Source organism: Babylonia areolata, chromosome 1, assembly GCF_041734735.1.
Source record: "Babylonia areolata isolate BAREFJ2019XMU chromosome 1, ASM4173473v1, whole genome shotgun sequence".
NCBI classification, from domain to species: domain Eukaryota; kingdom Metazoa; phylum Mollusca; class Gastropoda; order Neogastropoda; family Buccinidae; genus Babylonia; species Babylonia areolata.
The window spans coordinates 33,295,296-33,312,106 of NC_134876.1; the positions used below are offsets into that span (position 1 = coordinate 33,295,296).

Here is a 16,811-nt window from a genome sequence, read left to right on the forward strand (position 1 = left end):
CCACAGGAATGATGCTGACGAACCTGGTGATAAAGCTGTCCATTAGTCCTCATCAAGACCGCATGAAGAATGATCACCGATTCTCGCTTGCGCTTTGGTCCGGCCGGTCTGTTCCTTCTGCTCTGAGAGGCTTGGATGGGAGTAGGATGGATGACCATTTGACCAGTTGGCCAGAGAGGCCTGTGATAGATGGTTAGTCAGTCTGGGGGTCTGCATGGCCGGAATGAAGCACCAGTTCGAGCGGGACAGACACGCGGACACTGGCCAGGCTTAAAAGTCTGGTTCTGAGCCTGTAATGGTGTAGTCATGTTTGAACTGACTTGATGGGGACTGGCTGACATATCCACGTCTGATGCGTCATGGATGATCGTACTATAGTTCTTCAAATTTCGTTTGAATTACTTTCTGCGTTTGTGTACATTATCTCGTGAATGATTGGTTTATAATGTTCATATAGAAAACACACACACACACACACACACACACACACACACACACACACACACACACACACACACACACACACACACACACACACACGCCGCGCTGTTTATTCATAACTGATTGGCCTTCTTATCACTTCTTGACAGGATGTCCGTCCGATCCCCTTCCCTTTTATTTCCTTCTCCGATCCGTGCTGTCTTCTTCGTTCTTCCATTGCAGCTACTTTCGTCCCTCTTTTTTTCTTTTTTCTTTTTAATCAGTATGAAGCCATCATTCAGCTGGGGATTACGCGTGTACTGTTAGTCAAGTGCATGTGACATAGATATGAAACAGGAGTATGAAAATTTTAAAGATAAAAACTTGAAGCGGTGCAATAACCTTTATCTCCTCTCTCTCTCTCTCTCTCTCTACACACACACACACACACACACACACACACACACACACACACACAGAGAGAGAAATATATATATATATATATTATACAGAGAGAGAAATATATATATGTGTGTGTACACATATGTATATGTATATCAACGCGCGTTGTTCCTCGTTTCATCTGTTTTCGCTGTCAGTCAAAACTCTTTTTCAGGTTGCTGTTCTATTGTATGACTACTGGTTTAACATGAAGGACGACCGACACGAATATTCTGTCTTCATCCATGCATGTGTATAGCGTCTCGTGCTAAGTGCTTCGCGTGTCATTTTCTTTCCAAAAAACAAAAACAAAAACAAACAACAACAACAACAAAAATCTACGTATTTGAGTTCTATTGTAACAGCTGAGGAATGGACGGAAACAGTAATGGTCTATGTTCCGGGTGAGCATGCGCAGCACAGACAAAACACCTACAGAGAGAAATAAATGAACAGATAGACAAAGACAGACAGATAGACAGACAGAGACACATAGAGTCGATCAGAAAGTCGTCCTCATCCCTCTTCCTCAACGACAGCTTAGCTGACGAACTTACAGACACAGAGAGTCAATCAGAAAGCCAGACTTAGAGTCACAGAGAGTCGATCAGAAAGTCTGACTTAGAGACACGCAGAGAGTCGATCAGAAAGCCTGACTTAGAGACACAGAAAGTCAATCAGAAAGCCAGACTTGAGTCACAGAGAGTCGATCAGAGAGTCTGACTTAAAGACACACAAAGAGTCAATCAGAAAGCCTGACTTGAAGACACAGAGAGTCGATCAGAAAGCCTGACAGAGACACAGATAGCCGATCAGAAAGTCTGACTTAGAGACACGCAGAGAGTCGATCAGAAAGCCTGACTTAGAGACACAGAGAGTCGATCAGAAAGCCTGACTTAGAGTCACAGAGAGTCGATCAGAAAGTCTGACTTAGAGACACGCAGAGAGTCGATCAGAAAGCCTGACTTAGAGACACAGAGCTAGAGAGTCGATTAAAAAGCCTGATAGAGACACAGAAAGTCGACCAGAAAGCCTGACTTAGAGACACGCAGAGAGTTGATCAGAAAGACTGACTTAGAGACACAGAAAGTCGATCAGAAAGCCTGACTTTGAGACACAGAGGGTTGATCAGAAAGCCTGACTTAGAGACACAGAGAGTTGATCAGAAAGACTGACTTAGAGACACATAAAGTCGAACAGAAAGCCTGACTTAGAGACACAGAGAGTCGATCAGAAAACCCTCCTCATCTTTCGTCCTCACCTCAACGACAGCAGCGTATCTGAGTGAGTGGGTGAGTGACTTACCTGTGCCACCACGTGTGTGTGGCAGGTGACTCCCGGGAGCGTGGCGGCGGCGGGGTTGTGCCAGGGGGACAGCATCCTGAAGATCGGCACCATCTCCACCACCGACCTCAGCCACATGGAGGGCCAGGAGCTCATCAAGCGGGCCGGCAACATCCTGCAGCTCACCATTAAGAAGTCAGTCAGGGACAGTTTTCTTTGTCCTCTCCTTCTTCCCTGTCAGTGGGCATGTGGAGAGGCGGGAGGGTGGGGAATGTGTGTGTGTGTGTGGGGAGGGGGGTTGTGGGGGGGTAGTGTGTGTGTGTGTGTGTGTGTGAGCGTGCGTGTGTGTGTGTGTGTGCGTAACCATGACAGGAGACATCTTTTTATTTCTCATCTCCCATCAAATCACATCACATCACAAACTCACACACACACACACACACACACACACACACACACGCACGCACATATATATATATATGTGTGTGTGTGTTTATGTTCCTGCCTGCGAATGTGTCTGTCTACGTGTATTATGTGTGTGTGTGTGTGTGTGTGCACGCGCGCCTGCTCGTTTACACATTTCTGTGGGTTTGCGTGCGAACGAACAGGGTTCCCGTGCAGCCCATGTCCCCCACTGGCGGGATGTACGGCAGCCAGGTGACGGCCCAGCTGCACGACGTGTCCTCCCCCATGTCCCCCACCTCGCGGGGGGCCATGCCCTACACGCCCCAGCACCACCAATACCAGCAGCAGCAGCAGAACCATCACCACACCTACCCCGCCACCCACACCGCCCTCCCGGACGGGTCCACCCGGATCCAGATCCAGCGCAACACCCAGGCGCAGCCCGTGAGCTCGGGTCCGCCGCTGCCCCCGACCCCGAAGGCTTACGAGGAGAACACGCCATTCTCCTTCTCAGGTGGCAGCGACGGCGGGAGTCGGATGCCGGACTACACCATCCCGTACCGCCACGCCGACCCCTACCGGGACGCTTCTGCTGGGGGGCCGTACGGCGCCGATGATGTTTATAGGTGAGGGGGTTTTTTTGGTTTTGTTTTGTTTTGTTTTTTTTGGTTGGTTGGTTGGATTTTCATTTCTTTCTTTCGTTCGCTGAACGGTTCTTTTCGTCATAGAGTTAAGGGGAGGGGAGGGGGGGGAAAAGAAGAAAGACTATGCTGATTCATGATGATGATTGATTGATGAAGAAGATGATGATGATTGATGAAGAAGAAGAAGTTGATGAAGACGATTGATGATGATGATTGAAGAAGAAGATGATGATGGTTGATGATAATGATTGATGATGATTAACGAAGAAGAAGAAGTTGATGACGATGATGATGATAATGATGATGATGATGACTGATGATGATGATTGATGAACGGTTCTTTTCGTCATAGAGTTAAGGGGAGGGAAGGGGGGAAGAAGAAGAAAGAAAATGCTGATTCATGATGATGATTGATTGATGAAGAAGATGATGATGATTGATGAAGAAGAAGAAGTTGATGAAGACGATTGATAATGATGATTGAAGAAGAAGATGATGATGGTTGATGATAATGATTGATGATGATTAACGAAAAAGAAGAAATTGATGACGATGATGATGATTGATGAACGGTTCTGGTCGTCACAGAGTTAAGGGAGAAGGGGGAGAAGAAAAAAGATAATGATGATTCATGATGGTGATTGATTGACGAAGAAGATGATGATGATTAATGAAGAAGAAGAAGTTGTTGATGATGATGACGATTGATGATGATGATTGAAGAAAAAGATGATGATGATTGAAGAAGATGATGATGATTGAAGAAGAAGAAGATGATGATGATTGATGATGACGACTGGTGATGATGATTGAAGAAGAAGAAGAAGATGATGATGATTGATGATGAAGAACAATTTGATGATGGTGATGATGACGATTGTTGATGGTGATGATTGAAGAAGAAGATGATGATGATGATGATTGAAGAAGATGATGATGATGATTGATGAAGAAGAAGATGGTGATTGATGATTATGAAGAATACGATTATGATTAATGAAGAAGAAGAAGAAGTTGATGATGATGATGATGATGATGATTGATGGTGATTGATGAAGAAGAAGTGTGTGATTTTGCTCGCAGGGTATTGTGTGTGCACACGCTGAGCTTGTGTATGGAATGTCGTTGTTGAATGCATATGTATTGTTGTACGTGTTGTGAACGTCACGTGCCCCCTGTCTGGAAGGTGTCAGCGTCAGTTTACATTGTTGGTATCAGTTTTTCCATTACTGCTACTACTACTACTACTACTGCTGCTGCTGCTGCTGTTGCTGCTGCTGCTGTTGTTGTTGTTGTTGCTGCTGCTGCTTCTACTACTTTTATTATAATTATGACGGGTGGGATGAATGGAGGAATGAAATTGATTTTGGAGTGAGGAATTATGTGCGGTCGAGTGTGTTTTCATGCATGCGCGCGCGCGCGCGTGTGTGTGTGTGTGTGTGTGTTTGCGCGTGCGGGCCTGCGTGTATGAGTTTGTCTGCGTGTATGTGTGTTTGTGTGTGTGTGTGTGTCAAGTCAAGTCAAGATTTTATTTCATGATGGTGAATTGAATCAGCAACAATTGCTTTTTTACATCAAGCCATCAATGAAAAAAAATAAAATAAAAACAATAAAAATAAATAAATAAAAAATAAAAAGAATGAAAAAAAGAAGAAAAAATAGGAGAGATAGAGAGTGTGTGTGTGTGTGTGTGTTTGCGCGCGCGCGTGCGTCTTTGTGTCTGTGTGTACGTGTGCGTACAGTAGGTGGCATTAACGCGTGCGATCGATATCACCTTAACACTGGCGATAGATAATCAGAACAACAACAGCTGACAAAAAACCCATGTCACACACATAACACCGCCCTTTCTGTTCTCTCCCTCCTACCCACCCACCCACCCACCCACCCAACAGACCCTCACAGAACGCCTACACCCCGGCGGCGGGCAGCTCCATGTCGCTGCCCCGGGGTGTGGGGAGCTACGGGGACCGACGCCAGCAGGAGCCGCGCTCCCTCCCCATCAACCTCACCCACCAGCCCGCCTCCCCAGGCCCATCCGCCGCCTCCTCCTCCTCCCAGCCCGTCAAGTTCAACCCCACCCAGGCCTACGAGAGCCGCATCGGGTCGTCGCGGTACCCGGATCCCCTGGACGAGATCACCTCCGCCTACCCGTCCAGCTCGTCTTCGGCTTTCAGTCCTTCCGGGGGCGGTCCGTACCAACAGCACCAGCATCAACTTCAACAGCAGCAGCCTCTGAGTCCTCTGAGTGGGGGGCAGCAGTGGAGCCAGCCGGCTTACAGTAAACCTGAGGTTGGTAGACACTTGGTTGTTCTATTTGGGGGTGGGGGTTGGTGTGTGTGTGTGTGTGTGTGTGTGTGTGTGTGTGTGTGTGTGTGTGTGTGTGTGTTATTCAGGATGGATACCTGTTTTTTATGAAAAGTTGTGATACACATAAACACGTGTTACTGGATTTGTGCAATTTGACGTCATATATGTATATGTGTATACGTATTGCACTGATTTCTTATCATTCAAAATGTCTGGGCTAAATGCATTGGGATCTCTGTTCCGATGTATTTGGAAATCCTCAGCAAGGATTTCGTAGCTTCTTAACTATGGATTATTAATTCCATATTACATGCAAAAGTATAGTGCATTTAGTCCTACACTTATTTAGTACACGGTGACTATGATCCATTTTTGAATCATGGTAACAGAAAATAAGTATACTTTGATGTATACTATGATGGCAGTTAAATGATTGAAAATGGAATGAAATTAACTTTTGTCGTATCTACATTGCAGAGTTCTAAGCAGAGACAATGCTTTTGTTGTTGTTGCTGAGCCAAAAATTATTTTCTCTTGCTATTGAGAATAGCCTGTGATTCATTCATGGGGTTTGTTTTTCTCTTTATTAGTCGTAATTCGGTGTCTTGTTTTGGATTTTTGTTTTTTATCAATATAATCCAAAAAAGTCACCACCTTACAGCTTGTTGATTCTGCACCCTAGTGTATATTGTTTCTTCAATATATCATTCAATCTTTATAATTGTGATATTATTCTCTTTCTTTAATTACATAATCTGTGTCCACTTCGCATATTTGCCCTGTAGAGATTTCCCCTTCATAAACATGTTTCAGTTCTCGTCTTCTGTTAGTTCCTCGCATTTCTAAGTCGTAGAAATATCACGTTTTGTTCACCACACAGGACACCACCATCCATATAGACATACCTTTCTTTAAGAAAAAATCTGATTTCCTCAGAGGAGGAAGAATTTGTTTATGTTCCGTCGTACATATCGGGGACTGAAGACAAGAGTATTGATACATACAATTGAGTATCATCTTTTAGAAGAGGAGGTGGAGGGATATGAATGGTGGTCTTCCCTCAGACTTTGTTATTGTGTTAGCAGTTCATGCCCTCACGGCAAACACTGTGTGTCCCCCAATACAGCCCTACTCGGAGCCTAGCAGACCAAGCGTCAACTCCTACGCCTCCAGCCCCTACTCACCACAGGTCCAACAACAACAGCAACAACAGCCCAGTAGCTACAGCCGGCCCCAGCAGACCCCCTTGTCCCCCACCTCCCCCTCCTACCCCCAGCAGCCTCCCTTGCAGCGAGGCTACAGCCAGGAGCAGCCGCGGGGATACTACGACAGTCAGAGCTACGCGGACCGCCCGGCCTCCCCGCCACAACAGGTGTACCAGCCCCGCGCCCAGTACCAGGCCCCCCAACAGCAGCAGCAGTACAACTCGTACGGCGCCAAGAACGCCTACGGCGAGCCTCAGCCTGACCCGTACAGCGCACCCAGACCAGAGGCCCCGCCCTCCTACTCTCAGACCTTCCCCCGCCGCCAGACCAGCTTCGAGAGACAGATGAGCAGCGACCGGAGCCAGCCCTCCTACAACCAGTACAACAACACCAACGACGGCTACGTGTCCAACACGATCTTCAACCAGCAGGCCGGTGTGTCAGACTTTGGCTACGACGAGTCTGGCGGCAGGGGCGCGCCGCCCCCGGAACCCCCGCGGCCCCAGTCCTACCGACCCTCCGTGCCCCAGCCCTACCGGCCCCCGGAACCCGCCGGCGTCGACAGCAACGCCTACGACCCCTACAGGCGGCGGGAATCGAACCCCCTGTCTCCTGGAGTCCGCTCCGTGCAGCCCGATTTCGGCAGGCCGGGCTATTCGCCCCAAACCTCCAGGGAGTACGACGGGGGGAGAGGGGGCATGGGGGGAGACTACGGGGCGGCGCCCCCTCCACCTCCTCCCCCCGCTCCCAGCGCCCTGGCCAGCGGAGCGTCCTGGGCGCCCCCGCGGAGGTCGTCGCAGTCACGGGTGGGTGGTGACCTAGATGACGAGTTGGCCCGCCTGGGGCTGACCTCTATGGACCAGCCTCCTCCGCCTGTGCCGCCCGCCCCTGTCGCTCCTCCTGCTCCTCCTCCTCCTCCACCTCCTCCTCCCCCTCCTCCTCCTCCTCCTCTTCCCCCTGCCAACTTTGACTGGGGATCTGTCAGTCGTCCCGCAGCAGGGCAGGTGAGACCCCACCCGTGGATGGTTTTGGTTGTAGTGTAGTAGTCAGCTGGGTTGGTTTTGTTTTTTTTTAGTTGTTTTTTTTAGCAGACACGGTACAGCTTTTCCCCGGCCGCGCCTGTGATTAAAAACAAAATTATATATATATATATCCCCCCTCCCTTCCTGCCTATCTATCCTCATTTCTGATTCATCCACAGTACAGTGAGAGTGCACATTTCTGCTTCGTTCTGCTAGAGGGGTGGGTGTGAAAGAATGGAAACTATTTCAGGGGAAACTAAAATGGCATGGCAGTAAACCAGAGACTGGTAGAGTGAATCCTGTTTCAGACACAGAGAGAGACGGGGGGGGAGAACAGAAAGACACACGCTCAAAACCAGCGGCTTAGCAGACAAGCAGGATATTGCACATTCAAGTAAAACGAAGATATCCTTCAAAGAAGGAATGACATTGCTTAGAGAATGGGTGGAATGGCAATAAACGGGGATATTGAAGAACAAAATAGCGTTGCAAGAAAGCGAGCGAATTATAACAGGTGTGCGGAACAAGAGATATCAAATGGGAGTTGGAGGGGGGTGAAGCGCGCACCTGCCTCAAAGAAAAAAGGAGAACAACACAGACGTAACAAGAAAAATTAAACTGGGGAAAAAACCCATGGCATTTCATTCTTTACTTGCAAACAGTATAATGCTTTTTAAGGTGGAAAGATGATAATACATTAAAGAGGAAGGATAGTGATGATGCATTAAGGAGGAGAGATAATGATGATGCATTCAAGAGGGGAGATAATGATGATACATTAAAGAGGAAGGATAATGATGATGCATTAAAGAGGAAGGCTAATGATGATACACTAAAGAGGAAGGATAATGATGATACATTAAAGAGGAGAGATAATGATGATACATTAAAGGGGAAGAATAATGATGACACATTAAAGAGTAAGGACAATGATGATACATTAAAGAGGAAGGATAATGATGATACATTAAAGGGGAGAGATGATGATGATACATTAAAGAGGAAGGATATTGATAATACATTAAACAGGAAGGATAATGATGATACATAAAAGAGGAGAGATAATGATGATACATTAAAGAGGTGAGATAGTCATACATTCGATAAAGAGGAAAGAAAACAGAAGACAGTCGGATGGCAGACGAAAACTTCGCCTGCAAGTTGGCATTTCTTTCTTGGAGTGTACGGTGTAACCTTCTTCAGTCAGAAAACTATTCACTGAATAGAAAAGATAATGATACAACCCCTTCACTGCCATGCACGTATGTGACACGAGCATAGTGACGTCATTGATGACGTCATCAGAATAAGTGGAAATAACTCTGGAAGGCTGAAATTCACACAGTTTATTTAGAGTGGTATATCTCCAGACTATTTTCCCGGTTTTAGGGTTATTGTTTTGGAAATTGTTTCATGGCTTGAAACACCACTTTCTACTGTTTTTTCCCTGGCACTGAAGGGGTTAGAAAAGAGAAGGATACAATAAAGTGGGAAAACAAAGATAAAGTTGAAAATGATACATAACAAAATGATTCATTAAAGATAATGATACATAAAAGTGAACAGAAAATCTGTAAACAGGAAAGATAATGATATATTAAAGAGAAAAGATGATGATACATTAAAGAGAAAAGATGATGATACATTAAAGTGGAAAAACAAAGATAAAATGGAAAATAGATGCATCAAAGAAGAAAGAAAACCATGTTTTCAAGCAGAAAGCTAGTGATACTTTAATCAGGGAAGATAACGACAGTGTAACGAGGACAGATAATGATTACATTAAAGAGAGAAAAATAACGATACATCAAAGAGCAAATAGCATTGTAATATTTGCCACACCCATCGGAAATGATTTAACTGGTTTCTTCACGTTCATCACACCATAATTGTATTGACCTTCACTCTAACCAGCTGAAGCAGAAAACGAAATGTGTGCTTTCACAATGGAAAGCTTTTTTGCTGTGATTTGAATGATGCTGTGGTGTCAATCAGAACCTTCCATGCCCCCAAACAGCTGTTTTTTGTTCTCCCATCCAGGTGTTCCGAAGCTGACTGATGACATTCTTTGACCTAAGCTTGTGTGTGTGTGTGTGTGGTGTCTTTCATATCAGTTTTCAGCTTTGGAACACCGTGCTCCCTCTTTTCTTTCTGTCTGAAGCTGAATCAGTGAGTCCTGTAATCATTACAAGGACGACATGGACTTTTTTTTTTTTTTTTGACCATCTTTTCCACCTCGGAACAAAAGTCTCCAAAACCTCACCTGCATTTCTTCCCCCCAACTTTTCTTGCCTGGGAAAAGCTGTCTTAGTGGAATAATAGAAATGAAGAGTCGTGTAGTCTAGAACCACCTGAACAAAAAAACACAAAATGTTTTTGTCTGTTTGGTATTTCATTCAATTCTCTTTGGTCGGGGGCGGGGGGGGGGGGGGGGGGGGTTGGGGGTGGTACCTGTAATGCATCGCATTCCATTTCCTGCCGTAAGCCAATTTCAGCAGCCCCCCCCCCCTCCCCCATATATCCCCAAGCATTCCATCCTTTTCAGTCAATTACATAAGGCACTGCTTTTTTTTAGTTTGCAAAACGAGTTAAAAAGACGTAGACAAAAATAAAGACACAAAAACAAAGAGCAAACCCATTCCATGAATTGTGAAAATGATCCTGGCCCTGTTCAGATAATGTAAGTTTTGACTGAGTACAGCAGGGATAGAAGAAAAGAAGAAGAAGAAGGGGAAAAGGAAAGAAAGAAAAAATACGGGTGGTGTCCGTTCATGCATGATAAAACCAGCATGGTGTTTGCATGATTGCATGTGTGTCTTTTCTTCTTCTGTTTTTTTTTTTCCTTTGCCCCGGAACATAAAGCACCGTTGGATTGTCCATTACATCTGTGTTTGGAGCAAAAACAAAACGAAACAAACAAAAAAACACAACAACACTTTCTAAACGCAGTTTAAGAGAGAAACAAGAGGTGTTAAATATTCATTAGTGGCCGAGTGGTAAAACTTCCGCATAGGTAGGTAGGTAGAGAGAGAGTGAGTACCTGAGGCCACGGGATCTAATCCCACACACTTCCCAGATTTCTTTCCCCTCCACTAGTCCCTGAGTGGTAGTCTTGACGCTAATCATTCTGACTAGACAATAAACCGAGGTTCCCGTGTGCAGCACGCACGTTGGGCACGTTAAAGAACTCACGACAGCAAAGAGGTTGTGCCTGGCAAAATTATGTAGAAAAATCCACTTTGATGTGAAAACAAATACACTGCAGACAGAAAGAAAGAAAAAAAAGTGGGTGGCGCTGAGCTGTGGCGACGTGCTGTCCCCGGGGAGAGCTTCCCGAATTTCACACAGATCTAAACGTGTTGACAAAAAGTGATTAAATACTGTACAATATTCAACAAAAGGGCATTTCTTAAGCACAAGGCAAGTGAAGGCAAAACGTTTATTTCTTGTGCTCCATGGGGGCGTTGAAACTTCACGTACATACATCTTTGACACATACCATACACACAGAAAGAGTGGTGTTATTTGAAAGAACAAAAAGTAAACAGAGAATCAGAGTACAGCAGTCTTAGTTAAGTCATGTTCACGAATATTGAACTGGTCACGTTGTTCTTAGCAGACTGGCCCTTAATAAAGATATGTACACGATTGGGAGATTGCCATTCTCCATGAGAGAGACAGAGACAGACAGAGAGAAAGAGACAGACACAGAGAGGGACAGAGAGAGTAACAGAGACAGACAGACAGACAGAGTAACAGAGACAGATAGACAGACAGACAGACACAAAGACAGAGTAACATAGACAGAGAGAGACAGACAGATATACAGAAAACTCTGAACTCAGAACGTTCAGCGAGAGAGAGACAGAGAGAGCAGAAAAAGAGAGAGAACTCGGAACTCAGAATGTTCAGAGAGACAGACAGATAGACAGACAGAGACAGACACAAAGAGAGAGACAGACAGACAGAGACACAAAGAGAGAGACACACACACACACACACACACACACACACACACACACACACACACACACACACACACACACACAGCCACACACAGAAGAGACAGAGAGAGAGAACTCAGAACGTTTTGAGAGAGAGAGAAAGAGAGACACACTGAGAGACAGAGAGAGACAGACAGACACAGACAGAAAAAAACACTCAGATTTGAAAACTCAAAACGTTTTGAGAGTGAGAGAGACAGACAGAGAGAAGTCTTTTTCATTATCTTGAAAGTCTGTCTTTCTCTCTCTGTCTCCTTGTCTCTCTCTCTCTCTCTGTCTCTTTCGCACGCACGCATGCAAACAAACACACACACACACACACACACACACACACACACACACACACACACACACACAGACTCACTCACTCACTCGCTTGCTGAGACAGAGTGGGGGGTGGGAGGACTTAAACAAAGAGAGGAAGAGAGTTGCAAACGTACCCAAACATTGCACACGCACATACACAAATAAATAAATGACTGAATAAAACAAAACGATCCACAAAAAACACTTCACACTTCCTTGAAACACCGAACGTCCCACGCTGTTCCCTACAACCACACCCACACCCACACCCCACACACACCCAGACTTACACCCCCCCAACCTCCCACCCCGAGTGACGACCTCCCTCTCAATGTTGACCCTGAAAGGCTGTCTCGGGGAATTCGCCCAGCTCGAATATACACCCCCCCCCCCCCCCCCCCCCCCAGCCCCCCTTTTTTTTTCTTCCCCTTCTCCTCCTTTTCAGCAGTACGAGCGACAGCTTTTCACATGGTAATATCTTTATGATTGTGGTGTTAAAAAATCCCGTGGCTAATCGCGAACAGAGAGGGTTTTCTTGAGAAGCGATATGGATTTTAGATCAGGAGGGAGGGAAGGAAAGAGAGAAAGGGTATCATGTGGAGAGAAATATGTTTTGTGAGCGTGTGTACGAAGCCTTCTGAAGTCATTTGACGCGAACACAGGGCCGTAGCTATCACGTTTCAGTGATCTCAGTCATATTCAACGTTCGTGAGATTACAAATTCCCACGTTCACTCGTATCTGCAGTTCGTTTCTCCTTTTTTTTTTATTCATCTATTTATTCATTTATTTATTTACGTCTACGGTCGTTTTTAAACCCGCCGTTTAGGCAGCCATATTCCGTGTTCGGGAGTTACTTCGATCGCCGCCACGATGGATGAGCCAGAAACAGTGCCAGCTTCAGATTCTCCCCCAGATGATTGTGAGGACTTTGTCATGGAACAAGACGAAGAGGTAATGTGTTTTGAAGAAAAAAAAAACAACATAATTATTATGCAAATCGTTTCGTTGTCAAGCGGAGTGAAATATAAGATGTTTACAAGAAAGAAAAATTGTGCTATATATATAGCTGAACTCGAACGAACTACTTGACGAGGTCTGTATTAAACATTAAAATGACTTTCCACCGCGGCAAAATATACTACTCTTCTGTTAAACATCGTAAACACGTGCATAGGGCCTACATGATACCTGATGTCTGTAATTATTCTGATCGTAAGGACTAGTGTTTGACAATAAACACCCAAAGTGTCGGGAACTGCACATTGACACTGTCAAAGAAATATAGACAGGAATTCAAGACTCATTCTCAAACTCAAACTCAAACTCACACACACACACACACACACACACACACACACACACACACACACACACACACACACACACACACACACACACAAACTGAGCTTTTCAGAAACACATCACAGAATGCAGTCGATGCGCGGTTAACCATAAACGATAGAAAAACAAAAGGAATGGTCTCTTTGTAATGCGTCTAATCGACATAAAGATATTGCCACATTGTCCCTCAACAAGATGGAGCCTCATAGCAACCCATACGCTACTTGGATTTGCGCACCAAACCCTATTCCGAGTTTGAACTGTTTTATTTCAGTGCTGACACTTTTCCGAAACAGTTGGCAGTCTATAGCCTAATATGTACATGATTATTAACTGTTCTTGGTGTTCATGAATGTGATATCCGGGACAGTTCAAAAACAACATTGCGGGCAGCCTGATGAGTCTCCCCCCCCGCCCCCCGCCTCTCTCCCTCCCTCTCCTCTCTTTCTCTCTCTCTGTCTCTCTATCAAGCTCAGAGAGACAGTACTGTGTCAGTTTATGGAATTTTCTTTATTTTAAGCTGTGTAAATCAGTTGTATAAACTCTGACAGTTATAATGACATTTACAAAATTTGTTACTGCTCCTTGTTCATATGGGACTGCGGCCTTAAATGAATAAATCATCTCTCTCTCTCTCTCTCCCTGTCTCTGTCTGTCTGTCTGTTTCACCGAGTCTCTCTCGCCACCTCTATCTGTCTGTCTCATTCGGTACGCCCTCTCTCTCTCTCTCTCTCTCTCTCTCTCTCGATGTTTCTCATACACATCCCCGTATTCATTTTTCCTTTCTCTTTTTTTCTCTTCCTCTTCTATTCCTCTACAGCTCGCACGCGGACTCCTTTCTCTCGCGCGCACAAACACACACTTAGGCGCGGCGCTCGGATAGATGCACAGATAATCAAACACATACATATGTTGATAGGAAGATACCCAGACATCAAACATTTTGAGTCTCCCTTTGACCCTCTGTCTGTCTGTCTGTCTTTCTCTCTGTCTCTCCTTTCCTCCCCCCCCCCTCTCTCTCTCTCTCTTTGTCTGTCTGTCTCTCTGTCTCTCTCCTTTCCTCCCTGTCTCTCTCTCCCTCATCCCTCGCTCTCCCTCCTCCTCCTTATCTTTTCGTACCGCACTGACACCACACCGCACCACTCACACACACTGTCGGTCTGTCTGCCTGTCTGTCTGTTTCTCTGTCTGTCTGTCTAACACACACGCACTCTCTCTCTTTGACTCTCTCTTTCTCTCTCTCTTTCTCTCACACTCTTTCTCTCTTTGGCTCTCTCAAACACTCTCTCTCACTTACACACACACACACACACACAACACACCACAACACACACACACACACACACACACACACACACACACACACACACACAACACAACACAACACAAACCAACAACACAGCACAACACAACACACACACACACACACACACACACACACACACACACTCGACACACGCCCACACCTGTCACCAGCTTTTGTTGAATGTTGATGTTCATGAGGTGATGAGCGCCGCACAGAAAGCCACTCTGTCATGGCTCAGACAAGCAGGACACCACAATATTTACATAACACGCTTTTCAATGTCTCTGTAGCCGCGAGGGCTTTCAAGGGATGGCCGATAAGGGATGTCACTTAAGTGGCGCGAAAGAGAACCAGTGCGGTTAAGTAGAGAAACACTAAGGAAACAGTGTGCAAACTTTTTTTTTTTCACATTTAGTTTTCCCTCCACTACTCATTGATCTGGTCACGTCCAGATTTTAAGTCTCGAGTTGCTCTACATGCGTCAGTGTGTGTGTGTGTGTGTGTGTGTTTTCGGAAGGGGTGTGAGTTTGTGTCAGTGTGTGTGTCAGTTTTGGGGTGTCCATGTGCATGCGTATGTGAGAGAGGGAGTGGTGAAAGAGGGAGGGGGGGGGGAGAGGGGGGTAGGGTGTGTAGTATTGTGTTTCCGTTAGCTGTAGTGCAGTGGCAGACATTGTTATGATGACTGGATTTTTGTTAATGTACTTTGTACTCTATTTCATATCTGTTGCCGACATAAAGCTGCGAGAGTATACATATATGCATAACACGAATGTTACTGAAACCAGTGTCAGATAAATGTCGGTAAGATAAGTTGCTGTTAAGTACAGAGGGAGTGGGGATGTAGATATGAGATATGTTGGTCAGTGGCAATACAGTTATCCCATAGGAAAATCCGATGTTACGAAAAAGAAATTCATTACGTGACAACACAATACAATACAATGCGACACAATTCGCTACTATAATGTGCAACGGGATATGGTGATGCAAGAGGATTTAATACAATGCTGTACCATACAAAACTATGCGACACAATTCGATACGATACGATGCAGTGGAATGTGATACACTACACAATGCGATATATGATACAATGCGACACAGTATGATATGATGGAATACAATGCGACACGATACGATACGATATGATGCAATGTAAATCGATACAGAACGATACAGTGCGACACGACACGATTCGATTCCATATAGTACAGTGCGATACGCCGGATGTGACATGATACACAAACCACAATTCTGAACAACAAAGCAGAACGCAGCATAACAACAAATATATAGCTCAAGGAAACCTGCTGCAACAATTGTATTCCACAAATGCGGCAACAACAATAACCATCACACATCCGACACACTAACGTAATAGTAACCACACACACACACACACACACACACACACACACACACACACACACAGGTCCTACACAGTCTTTTTGTCACACACGTCTTGATCCTATGCGTCTACACCTTCCGAAAAGACGCGGTCTGTTGTCGGTAGTACTACATCAGTGCGTTTTGGGCGTATGCGTTTTTTGGCTGGTACAAGCGACTACCAAGGACCTCCGCCCAAACAGCCAAGTGTTCTGTGTTCTGCTCGCATACAGTATGATAAATATGATAAATATATCATAATACACTGGTGACGATTGCAGACCACGTCTTGTCTGCCTTGGTGTGTGTGTTTGTGTGTGTTGCCTTTTCTTCCCCCTGCTCTCGAAAGCGCCTGGTGAGCTTACCTTTTCATTTTTGTCTCCCCTCAAAAGACAGGATTGTGTTGCGGTTCGTATCGTGTGGTTTGAAAATAAGCTGCCGGTTATTCCATTTGACTTGAGGTTTTTTTGTTGTTTTTTTTTCTTTTCAGCCTTGCTTTCGTCTAACATTTAGCTCAGTTTGATCGTTTTGTTGTCGTTTATATACATAGATATATCTGTGTTAAGGTATTGAGTGGAATAATGCATCCATTGTGTATTGAGCTTTTTTGACATATTTAGTGCGGTGCCAAATTTTCTTGCTATATCCTGTCATTTTTTTCTTCTTTTTTTCCCTTTTCTTCTCCTTTTCTCTGCACTTTGAACGTTTACCAAGATCCACCATTCAATAGCTTCT

The 16,811-nt window shown here is 45.1% G+C and overlaps 1 protein-coding gene across 8 annotated transcripts in view; it reads left to right on the plus strand.

The window, feature by feature from the left end:
• LOC143282031 (uncharacterized) overlaps positions 1-16,811 on the plus strand; it is a 101,595-nt gene that overhangs the window by 56,170 nt on the left and 28,614 nt on the right. For 7 of the 8 annotated variants that reach the window (XM_076587459.1, XM_076587493.1, XM_076587501.1 and 4 more), the window contains 4 exons: positions 2,192-2,340; positions 2,754-3,176; positions 5,090-5,486; positions 6,631-7,713. In XM_076587459.1, coding sequence (XP_076443574.1) covers positions 2,192-2,340; positions 2,754-3,176; positions 5,090-5,486; positions 6,631-7,713 — 2,052 coding nt within the window. The remainder of the gene's footprint in view (positions 1-2,191; positions 2,341-2,753; positions 3,177-5,089; positions 5,487-6,630; positions 7,714-16,811) is intronic. The other variant, XM_076587511.1, reaches the window with a different exon arrangement.